Source organism: Montipora capricornis, unplaced genomic scaffold (assembly GCF_036669925.1).
Source record: "Montipora capricornis isolate CH-2021 unplaced genomic scaffold, ASM3666992v2 scaffold_432, whole genome shotgun sequence".
NCBI classification, from domain to species: Eukaryota; Metazoa; Cnidaria; class Anthozoa; order Scleractinia; family Acroporidae; genus Montipora; species Montipora capricornis.
Window position 1 is genome coordinate 79510 of NW_027180165.1, and position 20661 is coordinate 100170.

At 37.6% G+C, this 20661-nt stretch overlaps 1 protein-coding gene across 1 annotated transcript in view; it reads right to left on the bottom strand.

The window, feature by feature from the left end:
- LOC138035813 (KH homology domain-containing protein 4-like) overlaps positions 1-19114 on the bottom strand; it is a 30906-nt gene extending 11792 nt beyond the window's left edge. The window contains exons 1-13 of the mRNA XM_068882272.1: positions 19089-19114; positions 17324-17489; positions 12116-12237; positions 11245-11278; positions 10983-11065; positions 10547-10599; positions 8644-8816; positions 8013-8099; positions 7653-7694; positions 7281-7363; positions 3892-3952; positions 3057-3129; positions 2006-2043 (exon numbers count right to left, since the gene is read on the bottom strand). Of these exons, the coding sequence (XP_068738373.1) occupies positions 2006-2043; positions 3057-3129; positions 3892-3952; positions 7281-7363; positions 7653-7694; positions 8013-8099; positions 8644-8816; positions 10547-10599; positions 10983-11065; positions 11245-11278; positions 12116-12237; positions 17324-17489; positions 19089-19105 (1032 nt within the window). The 5' untranslated portion in view covers positions 19106-19114. The remainder of the gene's footprint in view (positions 1-2005; positions 2044-3056; positions 3130-3891; positions 3953-7280; positions 7364-7652; positions 7695-8012; positions 8100-8643; positions 8817-10546; positions 10600-10982; positions 11066-11244; positions 11279-12115; positions 12238-17323; positions 17490-19088) is intronic.
- Between the last annotated feature and the right edge of the window lie 1547 nt (positions 19115-20661).

Consider the following 20661-nt stretch of genomic DNA (forward strand, 5'->3'; position numbering starts at 1 on the left):
ACTTCGGTGAATTTCATTGTCATTGTGGTCGCATGTGGTAATTAGCTACACCTACGTTGCTGTAAGCCCTGTTGGCCAGGAGTTCTACTGTATTGTGTGGTCGTAGAGAATTCCTGTCGCTGCCAACTTTTGCATGTTACTCTAGACTAAAACAGTGCTGTTAGGTTACAGACAACAATTTATTGCTCCACAATACATGTACATGTCTAACAACTCAGTTAGCATGTTTCCCTGCAAAATGGCAATAAGGCCAACTTAGAAAATTTTTAAGGTTTGAAAATGAGCCTTTAAGACAAAAATACATTTAATTCAAATCTCTCTTACAGCGGTTATCAGTAACACGGTCACCCTCAAAGACAACTTTTCATATTCGAAAATAAAATTTAGGTGGATGCAATCAAATGTTTTCATGATGAATTCAACTGCTGCCAAGAGAACAGGATTATCATCATGGAAACATTTGATTGAAGTCCACCTAAATTTTACTTTCGAAATATGAAAAAAAGTAACAAGAGCAACTGACAAAAACAGAAAGAAATTCTGCAAACTTGATTTGCAATGCACGTTCGGTTTTTGCTGTCTTTGTATTCAGTTGACAATAAGAGGACGTGTTGCGAACAGTAGCCAGGTTGGATGTCAAAACCTAATTTGAATTCTGTCATCATGACACCAAAGCACTCCAAACTCTCGGCTTATACATGTAACGCTCACTCGACCTCAGTCATCACTGACGAATGTTAATGTTTTACATGTACATCAACAACTGCATCCCACATACATGTACAGTGCTGTACATGTAAATGCTACTACATGTAGGTGTCTTGTTCTTAATGATTTTGCTGCATGTAATCAATTAGGCACCCACTACAGAGTAGTCTCCAACAGTCTGACAATAGACCACTTTCGATATATTAAAATTCAGCTTAATAGTGAGGCTTAGAGGCCACAAACAAAAGAAATGAATAAACATGTTCATCCACTTTCCTTTGTTTGTGTCCTCTAGGCCTCGCTGCCAAGCTGAATTTTAATATATCGAAAGTGGTCTATTATCTGGGGTGCGTTCCTTTGGTATTATTCCAGAATAGGAATACACGGAATAGACTGCATTTGTGTTCTTTTGGGACCTATTCCATTTTCGGATTGAATGGATTACTATTCTGTTCATTTTGGTCCCGATAGCAGAATGAACGGAATGACCAGAATATGGTTCACTCGGAATAGGCAGAATACATGTATGCGTGATACGCAGCTGGCTGGTTGCAAGCCGGTGGCTTGAAATTTGTAAAAATTTGAATGGAATAGCGATGCAAAGTGTCTACTGTAGATGCGGGTGTGCTGGCCTCTCTTCTGTTTCTTTACTGCTGCTAGAACAAGAAGAGCTGTAAGTTTTTCATAATAAAAAAAGTGCCCTCGCCTGGTCAAAAAAAATGATGTTGGCATTAATTGGTTGGTACAAAAACCATGAACCTTTTATCAATTATTAAAGTCGACATCAAGAAGAAGAGCATATGGGAACACACTTACAATGTACACTACGCAAAGCACTCACAAGTGCAAAAAATTCTTTGTCATCTTCTCCCTTAAGGTTTTCAGCAAATGAAGCAAACAGAAAAATCGAAAAAACCGCCAAAAAATTGGTATGTATGACATATTTCAAAATTTTGTGTTTTAAACTTTCGGGAAACTCGCCATACCAAGGCAATTGGTGCATGCACAGATACAATAGTTCCCAGGTCACCTTGGCTAATAGTATTCCGTTTTCAGAATATGCGTTATTTTGCAAATTGATATTCCGTGTATTCTGTTATTCCTAATCCGGAATGAGAATAGTCAAGATACTCCCAAAAGAATGCACCCCTGGACTGTACAAATCCAGGTGACAGGGTCCATGTATGTACCAACTTACTTCAAGAAACTTACACAATGTAAGAAACTAAAGCCTTGTTATCCCTTGTAGACTTGTCAGTTATTATCAATAATACAAAGAAACATTGACAAATCTTACCTGATACCCTGATGGAGGTTGCCCAGGTGGGTTGACAGCTGTCACAGAAGTAAAAAAAATGTCAACATGGATATTGAAACATTTCACATGAAATGATGCATATCAATGTGTATTAACTGCCATGGAAGGGGTTTTTGCTCAATCATGTTTTTGTAAAGTACATGTAATAATCAAATCAAATTGTCACAAACTTTAAAAAAACCCAAAGCCAGTGGTACAATTTAAGAAAAGGGACCACCCTTCCATTAATCTTTTTGGTCTTTTGCTTCATGTAATGAGACAACCTTGACCAAATTTTACTTTTGTTTGAAAAAACAATCAGAATGTAAAGAAAGTCAACAACAGGGTGTTAACACATTTATGCATTGAGCTGTACCAAGAGTTGGCCACAAAGAATGAGGATACATGTACAATGTAAATCACATGGCAAAATTTGGTCTGGAAAAATTAATGAAGAAGTGTGGACAAGTTTGAGTAAGTGCTTCCTAACCCTATACAGTTGCACATGTTCAACTTGTCCAGGTCTATATTGGAGGGCAATATCAGCAGATGGGAAGTCTAAACCACCATCCACTTTCTTAACCCTCCGAATCAAAACGTACACATACAGCTTGTACATGTATAGTACACAAAAGGTGACTAGAGAAATGGAACAATGAAACAAAGGCAGTATGCATAATTCTGGTGACTTTTGGTTTTATATAATACTGCCAAATTCTGAAAAATAATAGCTTTGAAGTAAATTTTCAGAAGCCTCAAAGAAAAATTAGGGTTGCTTTCATAAAAAGGGAATCGTGACAGAAAACTCGTTATCATAGAAGAAAATCTCTGCCTGCAGGCTACATAAACATTGGCCAGGATTTAACAACAACAACAATAAAAACTAAGAAAGTTGCTACATGTCAGTACTAATGTGTAATTTCATTTGTACTCCTCACTTAAATAACCAGTGATTACTTTGAAACAGACTAATTCATCTAATTGAAAAGGGAAAAAACATACCGAGGAAATTTCTTCTTAAAACGATTATATAAGGAAGTCAAAAACTCACCATTCATATAAGGGGAGTATCCATAATGTTGCTGTCTTTTTGTTTGCTCAAATGCTTTGCATTCAGTATGAACCTGAGGTGAGGAATTTCAATCAGTACTTTCTGTATGACATAAATCACCAATGACCCAAAATGTAACACAAGTCTCTAAAGGAAACTGTTTCCTGCTTACCTTATTTGTGGTATCAGAAGCGCATGACATTGAAGCGAGTAATTTGCAACTCCTTTCCTTGGAACAAAGCTGGGGATTTTAGGACACCAATTTTACGCCCAAATATGGACAAAAATAAGATCAAAGCTGCACGTGCGGGAAAATGCTTGCGTTACATTACATCCAAATAAGGAAATTTTTAAACTCAAAACCCCCAGCTCTGAACTAGAGTTAAACGCTTCAAGGTCACGAGCTTCTGGTGGTCTTTAGTGCTGTACTGATGCACCAAAATCAGAAATCAATCTAAGAGTATTTATTTTGCATGTACATTTACAGTATGCAATAAAGAAACAAAAAACCTCTTATGGCTTTAATACGTCTTGTTTAAACATACATTGTAATTATTTTTGGAGATAAAAGTTCATCTGGCATAGACTATTGATACTATTAGTATAAGATCGTGTAAAACATTAAAAGTTTCCTGGCACTGTCCAAAAAAAATATTAATGAAGGGAAAATGAGGCCATCTTACAAGTCTGTTAATCAAATAGATCATAAGAAAGAAGTCAAGGAAGAAATAAAAATTAATGCACTCAACTACACTGTACATGTGTAGCACAATTTAAATACAATCACTAGTTAGCGCATGTGTACAGTAAATGAACTTGAGAAAAGATGACTCACTGTTTGAATAAGATTTTCCACTAGTTTTTTTGCTGCTGCTAAGCCATCAACTTTACCATGGCTACAAAGGTGAATTACAAAATAGCACATTATTAAGAAATACCTACATGTACTGACTGCTGTTAATCTTCTTGGGTGGTAAAAATTGTGCTAAGCAAGATAAGTTTGTGTTCTCCTGTGTATGAACTCTACTACATGTAGTTAATTAGTATTTATATGCTATTTCAGGCTACCCTTGTTAAATAAAATTAATACTTTACTTACTTACTAGCATATCATAAATCATAAATAATATAGCTCACAAGTCAATTTCGTAATGCAAAGTAAATTCAGAGTGAAAATAGGCAAGCATTGCGTACGTGTGGTAGTGCAGTAACTTGACATGTGTGCTTTATTCCGCAACTGTCAACTGAGCTGCATTTTGTTTTCCAGCAGAATCAAGTTGTCTTTGCATAATATGTACATGTAGCTCTAATAGTACATGATACAATGTATATTGTTTTGGTATCGTTATAGTGCCATGGTAGATGTCTTAGGTACAAATAGGTAGGTACATGTACATGTATAAATAGCCTCCTGAGAAGACACGTAGTTACTATAGTAAAATACTAAACCTAGAAAGATTTCAGAAAACAAAACAAGGGAATCAAGAAACAATGGCTTAGAGGTTTTTAAGAGCCAATTTCTGTAAAATATCGAGAATCCGTGGTCACTCTTCAAATTTTCGAAATTATTTATATTTTCCCTGAATAACACTTACAGTGAGTTATTTTCGCAAATAGTATCCAAAGTGCTTAATTTTTTCTGAAATGGAGGGAAGTTCCAAAAGCGCCATTTTAGCGCCCTGTCACTTCCGAAAATTGAGTAAAATGGTACATTTTTGTTATCGCTCGTGTACATAAGTGCGATCACAGCTATCAATGCAATTTGGGCATAATTTTTATCATAACAAATTTCTTGGTCTTTCCAAAGCATAAATTTATTTGGGAAAAGCTGCTAGTAAATATCTGTTTTTGGCTGTTACAAATACCCTAGTACAAACTGTTGAGCGAATGAGTCAATTTTATCTAAATTGCACACCCCCAAAAGCCCACTGGTACATGTACAGGTAATTTGAAATTGAAACTAGTATTTCGTTGAAGTGCATTCTTTGTGCTATGTTGTGTTAAAATTTCTTCCGCGGCCTGAAAAAAGTGTCCCGTTGAGAGACAGAAACATGAAGTCAATTTTTGCATCACGACCATTCTTGAAATCAAGACAGAACTTGCCTTCTCCGAACCACGGCCTCATCAAGAACCCAAACTCTGCTAACGAAAATACTTTAACAGTAACTCTATGCTGATCGGTACGGCAATTTCAAAACGACGTTACACTCGTTGTAAACTGCTTCTTTCTACCAGCTAAAATTGCGTTTTTGGAACTTCCCTCGATTTCAGAAAAAATTAAGCGCTTCGAGATCTTGCATACTATTTTCGAAAATAACTCCCTTTAGGTGTTATTTAGGAAAAATATAAAGAAATTCGAAATTTGACGAATTTGACTTCTTTTGCATGACAAGTTTAAGTGTGCACTCTGAGCATCTGACAGCTTTCCAAGACAAACGTTCACTGAAGTTAAGTGCTGTCCGGCAGGGTTAGTATCAGGATGGGAGACCTCAAAATATACAACTTGCTGTCAGAAGCAAAGGACTAAAAATTCTATTTTAAAGCTCACAAATGCGAATTAAGCAAGGTACAGATTTGTTAGCCAGCTTTATGCAAAACAATTATTGATGCAAAGGTAAATAAATATTGATACACAGTTTTAGGTAGAGCAAAAGAAAGTTTTGAGGAAGTATCGATCAAGAATTTAAAAAATTGACTTCAGCAACAAAATTTGTGACAAGAAAACACAAATTTTGTGCCGCAAATGTAAAAAAGTTACCATCAGCAAAACATATTTTAGGAGATTTTTACTACGTTTAATTTTCCTATTGTACTTTTGGCTGCACAAGCAAAACTTGTACAATCGAAAGGGACATCGATTTCCGCGGTTGCCTGTGATCAGGTTACCTTGCATGTTACTAACGACTCATGAAACAAGGGATACATTTGTGATAAAATGACAGCGAGACACCGAGTTCTTGTCTGTGTTAGCTTGTCTCTTTTTTCTTTCAAGTGTCGTAAAGTTCGACGAGAAGTGTGCGAATTCAACACAAAGATCACAATCGTCTAACTCTTGAGGTTTACCATTGATCAAAAGTCAACAATGCACTCTCCTAGACGAGGTTACTTATCAGCAGGTAATTTCATCAGTTTGGAAATAGAAGCTGCTTTATTATTCATTACTATTTAGCATCAAATTCTTGCTGATTTTGGAGCTCATTTATTGAAATTCAAACACACTTCTAACAGCCCTGTTTATTTTTGTGATTTACGCATGTGCACTTAAAGTGCACTACCACAAAAATATTATAGAGAGCCCATAGTCCAGCTACATAAAATATGAAAGATTGTACATGTAATACATTTAAACCAAGCTTTTTACATGTACAGTCGAACCTCGATTATCCGGACTCATTGGGACTACACGAAATAGTCCGGATAATCGAGGGTCCGGATAATCAAGAATATGAATATTAATAAGGAACAAAAACTGATTACATTAAGGAAGCGACATTTAATCGTGAAACAAAACATTTGAAAATCGTTTGGAAAACAACATGGTGTACATCTCCACTGTCCATTGTGAATACCTGTACACGTGTCGGCAAACGTTATGATCTTTTTCCTTGCTCTTGCAGATATCAGATATCTGCCGTTTACTACCGCCATATTCAGCTGACAAATTGGTTCCTTTTTCTTCTTTCTCTAATCGCAAAATTATAGCCGGTTTATCTTTTATTGAAAGAACGGATCGCTTACGCTTCAAGGACATGATGATCGTGAATAAACATTTGTGACGTAGTGCAGCTTGTTCACCAAACGAGCCAATAGAGCGTGAAATTTCACTTAGCAACAAAGCAACTCTAAGCCAATCAGAACTCATTCGAAAGTTCTGCATTAGTTACGACATGTGCGAGCGCTGCTTTACTTTGCTTTTTAGAAGAGAAACAAACTCGCGTTTACTTTACTCTGTAGTTTTAAAAAGAATATGGCTAGGGATCTTGATGATGACTAATAAATATTCATGACAAAACTGGGACCAGAGAAAAAGGCTGGATAGTCGAGAAATCCGGATAATCGAGGTTCGACTGTACTGTACAATTGTATGTTAACCACAAGCAACCAACTTGTTGTCAAACAAGTCTTCAGACTTACAGGCTGTACACATGCACATGTAAGTTACCAGTAGTGTTGCCTTTGTGCTACAATGTGCATGTAGCACAGGAAAGGCAAAAAGAAACAAACCTGATATAGATGTAAAGTGCTTCAAAAGCTTCTTTGCCTGAGGTTGGCTCAATAAATCCAGAACCTCTGCCACGGAGTTGAACCTTCATTAAAAGGAAAAAATTATGATTTGAAATGCAAATTGGAACATGTAGCGTCAAAAGTCTTGGTTTCAAAAATCCACTAGGCCACACCTCTTGCTTGCCATTTTCTGAATTTTTCTTGACATCTTTCAATAATATTTTAGTACATGTAAATGTACAATTATAATAATTATTATTGTGCAGAATTAATTTTTCTGAAATTCTGCAACCACATGTAAAACAATAAGCTCAATTAACTTAGATACAAAATGTAACTGCACATCAGTCTTGCATAGGGAAATCCACAAACCTTGGCTCCTGTTTGTGTGCTAATGTGTTGGAAGTAAGACCCCTGCAACATACATGTAGAGAAAAGGATTAACCCATTGACTCCTGGGGGTTCCCCATTGACGAGTAAAATAACCTGGCGTTAGACAGATTAAAATACTAAGTATGGCTGGTTTAGGGGTGAATGAGTTAATGGGTATAAAAGTCACAATGTATAATTTTTTATGTACATGTATACATGTACAAGTCATAAAATACAGGTAGATGTAGAGACTGTATGCCTCTCAAACACTATTGGCACATATTATATAATACATGTACAAACAGCTGCAAAACAAAAAAATTATGGAAGGTCTGCATGCATCTGAAGCAAGAATATTACCCCTGGTCCCTGGAGCTTCTCTTTGACATTAAACTCTGGTATGGCATTATCCAAACCAACAAAAACTTTGTCTTGAACATAATGCATCTAAAAAAATAACAGGAACTTCACATTCAATGTTCACGTTTATTGAAGGCTTAAGAACATACACATTTACAAAGTAAAATAAGCACTGCTCACAGTTAGCTACTGTAACAGCTACCCGAGACAAGCAGTGGTTTTAATTAATGCATAACAAATTGCAACAATTCAACAATACTGCAGTGGCTACATATACTGTAAGTCACCATCCACAACTGAATTCATAAATTGTAAATGTACAGTAACAAGAATAGTGTGAAAGCAGATCTGTCGGTGGTGAATTTTTTGCACATTTTTCTGACATCCATTTACTAAACGCACTTGTTCTTTCACAGTGCAACAATTATTCCCTCAAGGCAATCAGCATTGCAATATTATGAATGATTGTGTTGACAGGCTTTTTTGCTCTAACTTGACATACATGTAGTAATTACCGGTAGCAACACAGTTATGAACTACATGTAGCTCTATTATCACTCATAAAATAATTATTTATAAGTGATTGCACATGTACATTGTATATAGAGTACCATTGTAAGAGATTACTCACCCCTGGGGGTAATGGCTGTCTGTCAAATATTGCTGAAGGCTGATTAAATGAAGGTGTAGACATAGGAGATGGAACAGGCATCCTTTGTGGCTGTGTAATGACTGGTTGTGCATGCTGCAGATTGCTGTTCCCATCAACTCCAGCCATAATTTCCCTGATTCGCTTCACTGCCACTAAAGTGCCCATGAAATAAAAAATAACTAATTTAAGCATACAATTATGTTAAAAGATGTTTTAAAAAGAAATGTACACTGCATGTCATACACTGTCTCCCACCTTTCTTACAACTGTAAGGGTTATTACCCTATCATGCCAAGTTTGAATAATACCGCTGTTTTCAGAGACACTGATTTTGTGATCCATCTTCCAGTGGAACCACTGATGAAATCATGAATTTGCTTATTTGCATAACACAAATACTCAAAATTAATTACATGTACCTTTGAAAAGAAGAGAATGATGTTTCAAAACGGAAAAGGCCATTATTTTGAAAACCCTTTCAAACATTAATTACATGTATTTTGTACTTCATAGGCACTTAGGTATTACTAGTCTAAGAATAAATGTGACATGCACTGTAGTACAAGCTACATTGTGCAGTACATGTAAGAAAAACAAATCTTGTGTTTTGTAAGACTGTATGACAAATTGTAATTTATCCAAAAGAAACTCTCGTTTCCATCCTTAAAAGCATCCACTTCACCATTGCACATTGTATGGATTAATCTTTTTCCTCTCATACAATAATACAATACATACTTAATTGCCTGCTCCCCACAGGGGCTTTTCAGGGCCAATGAAACGATGGAATGAAACAACAAATGTTAAGAATCCTAACTGGCTGGAGGCAAACCAGTTGGCTATTTACAAGTGCAGCTGGGAAGTTGAACCAGGGACTACCAGGATCAAATTCAATGAATGGTCAGAGCGAGTCTTGAACCCGGGATCTCCGGATCTCAAGGTAAGCGCCAAAACCACTGGACCACACTGCCGTATCCATCTGTACATGGAGAGTGCCACAATCTGATAGAACTTTAGTCTTCAATACCAATCTTAAAATAACTACAGATGTACCAGTAACTAGGAGTTTCAGTTTGAAAGTGAGTGCTGGCGTGGAAACTGGGAGCAGTGACTGGTATTTTTTTTAAAAACAGCTGCAAATTTTTGAAGCAAGAGGGTACTGGAAATGTGCATTAAAATATTAAAAGAGCGAAGGAAGGTGTGCATACATGTATCTTTAGCCTGTGTGGCAGGCGTTACTACTTTATAAGCGAAGGGATAATTTTAAAACAATGGCCTGTCAGTTCAGTCTTTGAATTTAAACTTCTGTTCTTGTGAAATTTCTGGTCCCTTTTCAGCAAAAGAGTTACCTTTTGAGAAATGCTGAGCGCAGTTAATTTAAATTTGTCATACTTGATAATAGACTGCGAGCAGTCTCTTAATTTTCTTTGATACGGTAGTAGAGCGTGCGATTGCATGACACGCCTCGTTTTTCCACTAATTTGCATAAAATAATAATTTTAGCTGTCGTGCATGGCTCTGAGGAAAGAAAGACGACTTCTTGTGGTCTAGCTCTAGAGAGAACCGATTTTCTCTTCATTCAACCGTTGAAGACACTGAAGAACAATTTAACTTGGTGATCAAAAGAGGTTCAAAATCTGTACATGTACGGTTGAAAGATGATCAATGACGGCCCATTGGAAAAGTACTCGACTCGAAGGCTGAGAGGCTGTAAGATTCCCTTCCACGTGCATGTGACGCCATAATCGGTATCAATACCCCGGATTATAGACATGATAACACCACAATCAACTGCACATACTTTTTGATTTTTTTCGCTAATATCAAGAATAGGCTGCTGCCTCGCTAAGGCTCGCCAGCAATAATATTAATGTTAACTTACAGTCAACTTTTTCCTGTGTGAGTCCTTGTATACAAAGATACAATGGTTTCACCCTGAAATATCAAGGACAACTATCAACAATTGATAACAATGGCTTTAATAATGGCACTGCATCTGTAATGCACTTGTTAACATAATGTACGGCAATTTTATGACAGAAGATTTGTCTGTATTGTTTCAAAAAGAATGGTTGTTGATGTTGCATACTGATGTTTCAACAACATGTACATGTACATGTAAGATTGTGTAATATTAGTGCGAGCAAGTTACTGGTGACTACCAGCACGAAATGTGGAAATGGCTGATCAACAAACAAAATCAGAATTCAAATTAATACTTTAACTTTTGATTTTCTTCATCAAGACAGAACAGCTGCTTTGTTTGAATTATTCAAGGCAAAGAATAATGATCAGAATTAATAATACTATTTTTCTACCCTGTTCCCTCAGCTTCTTTCTTTTCTTCTTCAGTCATAAACTTTCCTCTGGTAGACACAGCTGCTCCACTGTAACGATTAATCTGTGAAACAATCATTTCAAAAGAGGGATATCAAATAACTGCACAGGAACAATTACAAATTAGCTGTGCAAAGTGAAAAATTACTTTTAATACTGGATAACTGACTCTCTTGGCAGTTTTGGCACCACTGTCAAAATTAGACAGAAATTTATGTAGAAAACTTGTTTCATCATCTTTACCTCATCTTGTGTTGTACCACGGCATAAAAGGGTGCTGCAAAGAGAATAGTACAACATCACCGTTTCACCATTAATATAAGCACACATGGTGCAGTCATGGTACAGTTATAGTTTACAAAATTCAAAGTTTATTTGATGCACAGGGCTTGAAATTAACTTTTTTGCTCAGGTGCCAGCTGGCGACTAATGGGGAAAATTTGGTCGCAAGATCATAAATTTTGGTCGCCAACTTTGCATGCAAGGAAAGTCATAATTACAGTGTATTAAGTAGCACAAAAAAAAAAGGTTCCCCAACCCACTTTTAAGGGTACAGGTTGCTTTTTGAAGGTTCCATGCAAATTTCAAACTCATTGTGCGATGTCTAGCTTCATTATCAATACAATGTATGTTATCAATATCAAGCTAGTTCCGAGGAGGTCCTTCGGTAATATGGCTAAATCTACGCTTTCAGCATTCACAAATGACGATGGATTTAAATTTTCAATTATCTTCTCGCCGAATCTTCGTCTTCCGGGCGCAAAATTCACGGTAACCGGCAAGAAGCATACAGTGTTCAAGTGCGCCCACGATCCCACGAAGCCGCATTGGCGACAAGTGAATCGCAATTTCAAGCCCTGATGCATGGCATTTCAAAAATTTCAAAAAGAAAAAGGAGGGAAAAATGGAAACGTGAGACAATGTTTTGTCCCCACAAATTCACTTCTGTACAAGTCGCTTACATGTATCAACAAAGTGCATGTACAGTATCTTGTGCTTCAAGTTTTCTCTTGGTTCGAAATTCTTTCAACCACTTCAATTTTGATCTTCCTTTGTTTCAGGTTATGATAATGAATATTAGACAGAGAAAAATCAAACTTGAACAGTCCCATACCGAGCTGCAGAGTCATTGATTTCCACTTCCGCTGTCAGTAAATCCTGGTTCAAGGTTTTGCTGCCATTTTCAAGAGTTGGAGGAGCGAGAGCAGTCACTTTTGCTGCTGGTGACGGATGGCCCTAAAGATTAATAATATTACAATTTATCATTGTTTTAGCAAGATAACAGGCACATGTGCACCTGTACTGTATTTTCCATTCATAGAGACACTACACATAAAAAATACAACCACACATCGATTCTCTGTTACTCTGATACATATATATATATTTTTTTTTTAAGAGGAAAAAAGGACGCAACTACATGTACATTTCCTGACAAGCCTGTTTCGTGAATCGCTTCAACCCCTCTCAAACCCCTGAAGAGTGAAGCGATTCACGAAACAGACTTGTCGGGAAATGTAGTTGCGTCCTTTTTTCCTCTTAAAATATTTACACTGTATTCCGCTCTGCTTCAACGTATTGAGCACTGTTCCACGAGAAAATCGACTTACAGACTCCCTATATACCCTATATATATAGTTGAACTGCTGTACGGTTTGCGCCGCAAACAATTTGCCATGTAATTTCATGCTAATTACATGGCAAATGTAATATATATGTATATATATATTACATATAATATAAAAATTAATGATGTGTTGCTTGATCAATAGCTAAAAAGTGATCAATTTGCCTGATGATTGCTTTGTAAGAAGCATGAAACTCAGAGTAGCAAATTAACGTTTTTGACTTAGTTCAAGTCTGCTTATCCATATATACAGTACATGTATGTTGCAGGTCATTTTGTTCCTTAGGTTAATTGCCAAACTAGGTCATTTTGTTTCAACCTACGTCATTTTATTTTAAACTATATTGGTTAGTAAATTGGTCCTAAAGAAAAGGGGATGAACTTAGTGCAGCTTAGATTTTCATGAGTATTTATAAAACCCCAATGGTTGTTACCGGTAAGTCTACGCACTGATTTTAAATGATTAGCATTAAGATTGGGGTTAGGCATACAATGCATGATAACCGACTCTACTTTTCTTTTTCAGTGCTTTTTAGGACATTGTTCATTGATGAATCCCTTTAGGATGGCAGAGGGCAACAATATTGAATTATCGTCCAAGGAATAAAAGAACTGAAACATGTATGATGTCTTGTTGATTTTTAATTTGCTTAGTTTTATCCTCTATCTTTTGCTTACTTTGAATTCGTAATATTTAATCAAAGGCAAGTAAAAACAAAACTATGAAAAGTCAGGAAAAAGGGTTTCATAATCTATTGAAACTCAAGTTCTTCAATTTGAGCAAGGAGCACATTTGGATGAACGGGCATTTCCTTTTCCATTTTATTAATTTTCAGAGTCACATAATCCTGAAGTTCGAACTTCTTCTTTTTCTTCTTCCCTTTCTGGTGTATGATAACTGCAAAAGGCAGACTGCTGGCTGCCTGCAAATAGCGCTGATAAGCAGTATTTAAGCTAAACACCCATTTCAAACAGTGCTGATAAACAGTATTTGAGCCTCAGGAGCCATTTTTGAGCGGTTAGCTTTCAATAACTGTGATTCAGGGTTAGTCTGCAGTCCACCGTCTGCAGTTGGCAAGTGTCAGACACCGCTCTCCTTTAATGTCAGGCTCATCCTGCCACTTTTTCAAATTATTCACCATTTTCCTGTAGCTGTGACTTGTCCACTCATTTGTGGCTTTTTAATTTCTTTTCTCCGAGAGATTCCGAAAACCACTTCATATGGCATTTTGCCAATTGTTCTGTGAATGGTTATGTGTTTTTTTACAAGCGGTTTCTCTAAGTGGTTTTCATCAGTGGTTTGGAGATGAGTTCTTTTCTTTGATTAAACTGCAAAGGTTATCTTTTGTTGTTCTATTTGCCCATGCCACCATCTTTTTTTCAGAGGGAACGCTGTGTTTGCGGCAAAAATCGGTTTGTTATCATGACTAGAAATGAGAAATGATGCCTTGTTCCTGGTGTACTTTGCATAGCGACATAAATAAACTTCGTACAATATTTGACTTTTAATTTGTTTAAGTCTCACTTTATATCATTTACGCATGTGCAAAATGGTGGTTGTCGTGAAGGCTTGGAAATAGCTTAACGACTTCAGTTGCTGATTCGATGGCTTAGCGGTTAATACAGAGGAGGAGTAATCTCGGACATCCTATGGTGCAAGGGTTTCAATCCTTGGAGCGGCATGGAATGTTGTGAAAGTTCAAGGTATGAGGCACAGTCCGTTGGTAGTAAGCAAGGACAGTAAGGGGGAAGGAGAGGGAGAGAGGGTAAGTGGACGAAGAACGGAAGGCAAGGGAAAGGTGGAAAAAGGTGTTTTCTTTTTTATTCCACCTAAAAATCCAGGCCCCATTTTTTAATTACATCGCCCAAAAAAGGAGAAACCCGTTTTTAGACAGTTCATAATAACCTACAATACTAGACATATTTAGTTGGAACACTTAGCGAATGGTCCAGAATCATTGTGTTACAAGATCGCAGCTTATACCACATCCCCTCCCCCAAATTCAATGTTGTGTGAGAATTTTTCGGGCGACTACAAGTAGTTGTGGAAATCAACTCTGCAGGAAGGGGGAAACGGGGATGGGTGTTCCAACAATTGTGAAGAGTATTGTAGGTTGAAACAAAATGACCTAGTTTGGTTGCAAATTAAGCTAAGGAACAAAATGACCTGCAACATATATATACACGTACAGTCCCGCTCGGAGATAAGCGAACAACGCAGACGCAAAATAAACGCATGCAATACGCGTATACGCGTTTTTTTTGACGCGTCTAAAATTGCGTATCGTATACGCGTTTGTGCCTTTGTTATTCATAGCCGTAAGGGCCGATTTACACGGTACGACTTTGTCGCATGCGACAACGGCTTACGACAGGCCCACGACATGATTTGCGATTGTTGGGTACGTCAGAAAAAATGTCGTAGCATTTTAAAACATGTTTTAAAACGCTGCGACAATCGTAAGTCCATGTTGTAGGCCTGTCGTGAGCTTGTCGCATGCGACAAAATCGTATCTTGTAAATCGGCCCTAAGTTTGCTTTTCCTGTTTTTGTTTACGAAGACAAAAGAATAAATTGCGTGACTGCCGACAAGTCGAAATTTGCATTTGCATGTATGTCGCTTTGATTACGAATCAATTTCGATCCGCTAATGCCGCCGATGAAAACATCCACAGGGCATTATTTCGAAGTTTAATATCCTTTAAATGCAACAAAGGTCTCGAAAGACAAGCGAAATTAAATCAGCAAATTATGCCCCGAAAAACTGAAGCCATGATTTTTGTCAGTGTTTGCCGTGACACGTTACAGTCATTTCACGATAACCTTTTACCGACGCGTGCAAAAAAGTCCAATTTTTCCATGCAGAAAAATCAAATAAATGCGAACGGCATGTCATAGAAAGTTTTTTTAAAATATTTTCTTTGAACTGAGAGCATGTCACCGTTTGAATCAGCGAATTATGCCCCGAATCACATCACGATGGCCTAGCTCCCGCCGGCGCATGCCCAAATTTAACCGAATACTTTTCCTTACAGAAATACCAAATAAATGTGATCAGCGCATCCAATGAGCCTTCGAAGAAAAATTTTGCGTCTGAAGTGAAAGCACTGTACCCGTTGAAATCAGAAAATCATTCCCAGCAGAGCTGAAGATGTGGATATTACACGAATTAAAATCGTGTTGTCACGTGTCGGCAACCGTGTGTTACTTCACTGTCGCGCTGAAAATCCACGCCAAAAACTCATTCTTTGCTGCTGCATTTACAACAAAACAACTCAAGCTGCAACATTCTCAGCCTTACGATGAATTTCTGTTCAAAACTGCTAACGATGACCCCTTTGCTAAAGAGTTGTGTTTTTAGTTTACGACTAAACGGATGCACGGGTACGAAGTTTGTTTTGATACTGTATTATCGCTCTCAACGCTTTCATGTAAATTTTGATGTCAAAAAGGTTCTTGTGTGTCGTCTGTCGATAGGTTTATATTTCTCCAAAAGTAAGCTTGATCATTTTTTTTTTGGGCTTTAAAACACAAATATCTAGCCAGAAGGACTTTGCACTGGTGAGATTTTTTGCTCTTTTAGTGATGCACCGACCAGCGAACACGCAAATTATTTTCACATTCACCACATCGGAAACGATTGAGAAAAAACAAAGACAAGGCGACAAAATAAAGACAAAAGGAAAGCTCATAAATACTAATGAGCCTTTTTGCGTATGTGTTGACGCGCATCCGCGTTTTTTTTGACGCTTTACGCGTTTTGCGTATGCGCGTTTTTTGCGTATATTTTGGTTCGCTTATCTCTGAGCTGCACTGTACATGTAGATATATGTGGAAGAAAAAAAACAAATAAACTACAAGTTCATCCCTACAAGCATGTGTCGTGGTCGCCCACTCATCAGGGGATTTATACTCAGAGCGACCACAAAACAGGCTTGTAGGGATGAGCTTGTAGTTTATTTGTTTTTTTTCTTCCACATATACTTTGCTCTACTTCTACATGTACACTGTATGTATTGAGCACTGTTTTACGAAAATCAAGTTTCATACTTTACATGTATATATATATATAATTAAATGATTTGGTTGAAAAGTTAAAACAAGACTAGATGTTGCATCTCGACAACGCTGTTTCGTGAGTTGCCTCACTCATCAGGAGTGAGGCAACTCACGAAACAGCGTTGTCGAGATGCAACATCTAGTCTTGTTTTAACTTTTCAACCAAATCATTTATTTCTGCTCTATCTAACGATATCGAGCACTCTATGCAGACAAGTCGATTTCCTGTCTACTTATATATATAATTATATATACAGGCTGTACTATATGACTGTCAATACAATGATTCTCTGTAGATCATTAAATGTTCGTTACAAGTAGGTACATGTAAAATGTGAACTAACCAACAATATAACCAACAACAGGAATATAACTCATACATGTATAACCAACAACAGGACATATGGAGCACAATGATTCTCCTACACTGTATTCCCAATTACCAGCCAACCAGCCAAAAAAGTAAATAAATTTTTTGTGATGAAAAAATTCAGCTTCTCTCTAACAAAATTGAAAAAAGAAACACTCAAAAAGTCACTTATGACCTTATTGCTTGGAGCCCCTAAATTATTATTAAAAATTGAGTTCCTTTTAAGTACAGTAAGATGATTACAAAATTACAGTGTGTACTCATACCACAGCAGGAGGATGAGTGCCTTTGGCAAGTTTTCCTTGTGCTGCCAGCATAGCATTTAATTTTGCTGCTCGTTCTTTGGCTGCATCTGTAGCTGACAAACTACTGCCATTGCCTGCAGCAGTGCTGTCAACACCAGTAGAAGGCACATCCCATTTACTTTTTCTCCTGAAGATGATAAAATTTAATTCTACAAACAAATCTTATCAACAAATTTATTATGATAGTCCAGTCATACTTATAACTCTACGCTTAAGTGGTGTCGTGGCAAAAAACAAAAAAAAAGTGAACTGCAACTGCAAGTGGATAACAGACAGTAACTTGCTTGTAAAATAATAATATTGGTACAAGCAGATAATCTGACTTCAAACTTTTCTGTACGCATGTGTGTGTTTTCAATTAATTTTCAAGGCTGTTGCCTAACAGCAGCCCGGTAGCCTGGGGCTCCCAAAGAATAGCTCTGGGCTCCTTAATTTTTCACAGCAACACCTTTCACTTCATATGTTGGGCTCCTAAGTTCTCAGCGTTTAGCTCTGAGGGCCTCTTTAAAATTTTCTTAGGCAGCAGCCTGGATTTTGTTTATAGAATGATTTGTCAGTTTCAAAATTACGGCCCGAGTGCAAAACAGGGAAAAATCATACTATTCAGGATTATCCAGTCTGGGCAATGATCTTAATGTTTACATGCTGGTCAAAAGCATTCACTCTCTTTTTAGAAGCTCGAAGCTCCTGCAAGTTCAGTATATGATTCATTTCATATATTATTTTGTTCGTTGATTCATTCATCACGGGACATTTGAACCTACCAATTACCAGCTCACAGCATCAGTGACTTCACAGCTCAGTTGGTTAGAGCGTCGCACTTGTATCGCGAGGTCATGTGTTCAAACCCCGTTGAAGTCCTGAATTTTTCAGGCTTCTCTATGCAACAGGTCTTTTGCAACTAACGATCACATGGTACAAAATCCACCATGCTGGAGGGCAAGCTCATTATTATTCCCCCACTGGGACATTAAAACAAAGGCAAGTCAAGCTTGACTTGTTCAGGTCTCTTTGTTTTAATGCCCCAGTGGGGAAATAATAATGATCTTGCCCTCCAGCATGGCGGATTTTGTACCATGTGATAGTTTGTTGCAAAAGGCTTATTGCTGAAAATGTCTTCATACATGTAGCTGCAACGATTATAGCTTTACTTGATTTCTCATCCGCAGTTCAATATATGATTCATTTTACATATCATTTTCGTTCGTTGGTTTTTAATAGTTAATAGTCTGGTTACAAGGAAGATCAAGAAGCAATTACAAAATTCAGGTCACACAGGACTACCACGTGAAATTTTGAAGAAGGAAAAATATAGCAATAGGATCTTTTGTTATTCAACGATAAACAAATAGCGGGCTCTGTGCTACATGTATCTGTTTGTTATCTTTCGGAGACCCAAGAAAGTTATCGTGAAATTTGGAAGTGGCAATTAACAACCGTCAAAAATATGATGCTTTCCGAATGTAACCCCATCTCCATCCAAGAATACGTGTTCAAGAAAAATGAATAAGTAGGGGATCTTATATTAACATCTCACAGGGTGCATTTTGGTGGACACACTGAATTTTTGTGATTTGCCTGCCACGTTGAACCGTATACGAAACGTAAACAGACGTTTACTGCTAAAAAAGAACATTTCATCCTTTTTTAGCAAAAGGTTAATTACAGCTGGCCTCATTCCACAGAAACGAAACTAAGGCTGTAAATAATTCACGTTACAACTTACCGTCGTGACGCCGCCATCTTCCCAGTAACACCGTTGCAAGAGTGCATCATGGGATATATCTATGTTCATGTCTTCCTCCTCTTCAAAGCGAGTCTAATTATGGGTTCTTTCCATCACTTTACACGTGACTTGGCATAATCGCACGATGTCAGGCCTCATCTACACCGAACCGGCAAGGGGTTCACAGGTACTAACCCAGTCCTACTGGTCCAGTTTTTAGCTTTCAAAACTTGGCCAAACTGTACAGAATGTGGCCCTTGGTCCGCGACTTTTCCGAAAATGATGCGATACCAAAATTCCTGCTATCGGTGATTGTGCGGAATTCAAGTTTGGTGACGGGAGTGTTTGTCTTTCTAGGAAGTCTACTTTTGCGGCTCCGTAGCTTACATGGTCATGTTTACTTGGCTTGTGTAAAGATAAAACGCAACGGGAACACGTGTCTTTTTGCAGAACAGATTTATAGATAAACTAATTTCTGCGGTCGGGAACGAATTTTCTGCAGAGTCTTATCGACTCTTGAAAAATATCAACAATTTTCGCATAGGGACCCTTGGTCTGTGACTTATACTACTCATGACCCCAGAGAACTTAAATCTCGCAAAGCAGATAAAGAAAACCTTCGATAAATGAAAAAATGTCTTTTCTTTAACTGAATATTTTAAAAATCTTCTTTATACATGTTTACGAACGGCTTACCTTCTTTTGTATGTCTCGAATACCTGTACGGTCTTAATGGAGGTTGTGATGGGAGACGGTCACGCAACTGAAAATAAAAGCAGATTTTATACTCACAACAACATCCAATACGACTGTAGCTGAGATATATAAAGGATAATAAAGAATTAATAATTTTCATGTTCGTACAGAAATTATCGGGATTCACAGGTATTTTTTTGGGGCTGCTTACATGATTCGCGGACCAAGGACCAAATTCGCGGAAGAAGGGCTCGTGATTACGTTCACCTTTTTTCGAATTATAAAAAAAATATTGCAGTTTTTGAAACTTGCCAATTTAATATTATCGCAAGGAACGAAAACTCTATCTTCAGGGAAAATTTCAGCTCGTGAGGTTTTGATTCAGGTAAGATATTTAAGATTACCCCTTTTTCTCGCGGACCAAGGGCCACATATTGTATTGGTAGAGACAACTTCACTCGTGAGCCGCCATGTTTACAACGAAACATTTTAGGTGTACCAGTCTACATGAAACCATCTCTCGCCTCTGTCTCGAGAAGACCAGATATATACACACGGTCAGTCTTACGTTACGTTTAATATGCCTGTTGAATCAACTGAATAGTTAATTCCTTGTAAAAACCAGCATCTTAATGTATTGGGTTGGCTAGGTATCGGAGAGCCAGAACATTTACACATGCGCTGACGGAATGTATGAACAAGAGAGAAAACTTGAGCAGCACCTCCAGACGTGGCGCTGGAGCATCGTACCAAACGAGTCATCCCGGGATTTCGGCCCGTGCAATCGCTTTTGGACGCAGTTGGCCCTTCGCTGCATTCTGATACCGACCTTCCTCCCGGTACGGCATTAAGGAAGAGATATGTCGGCCCCTAAACC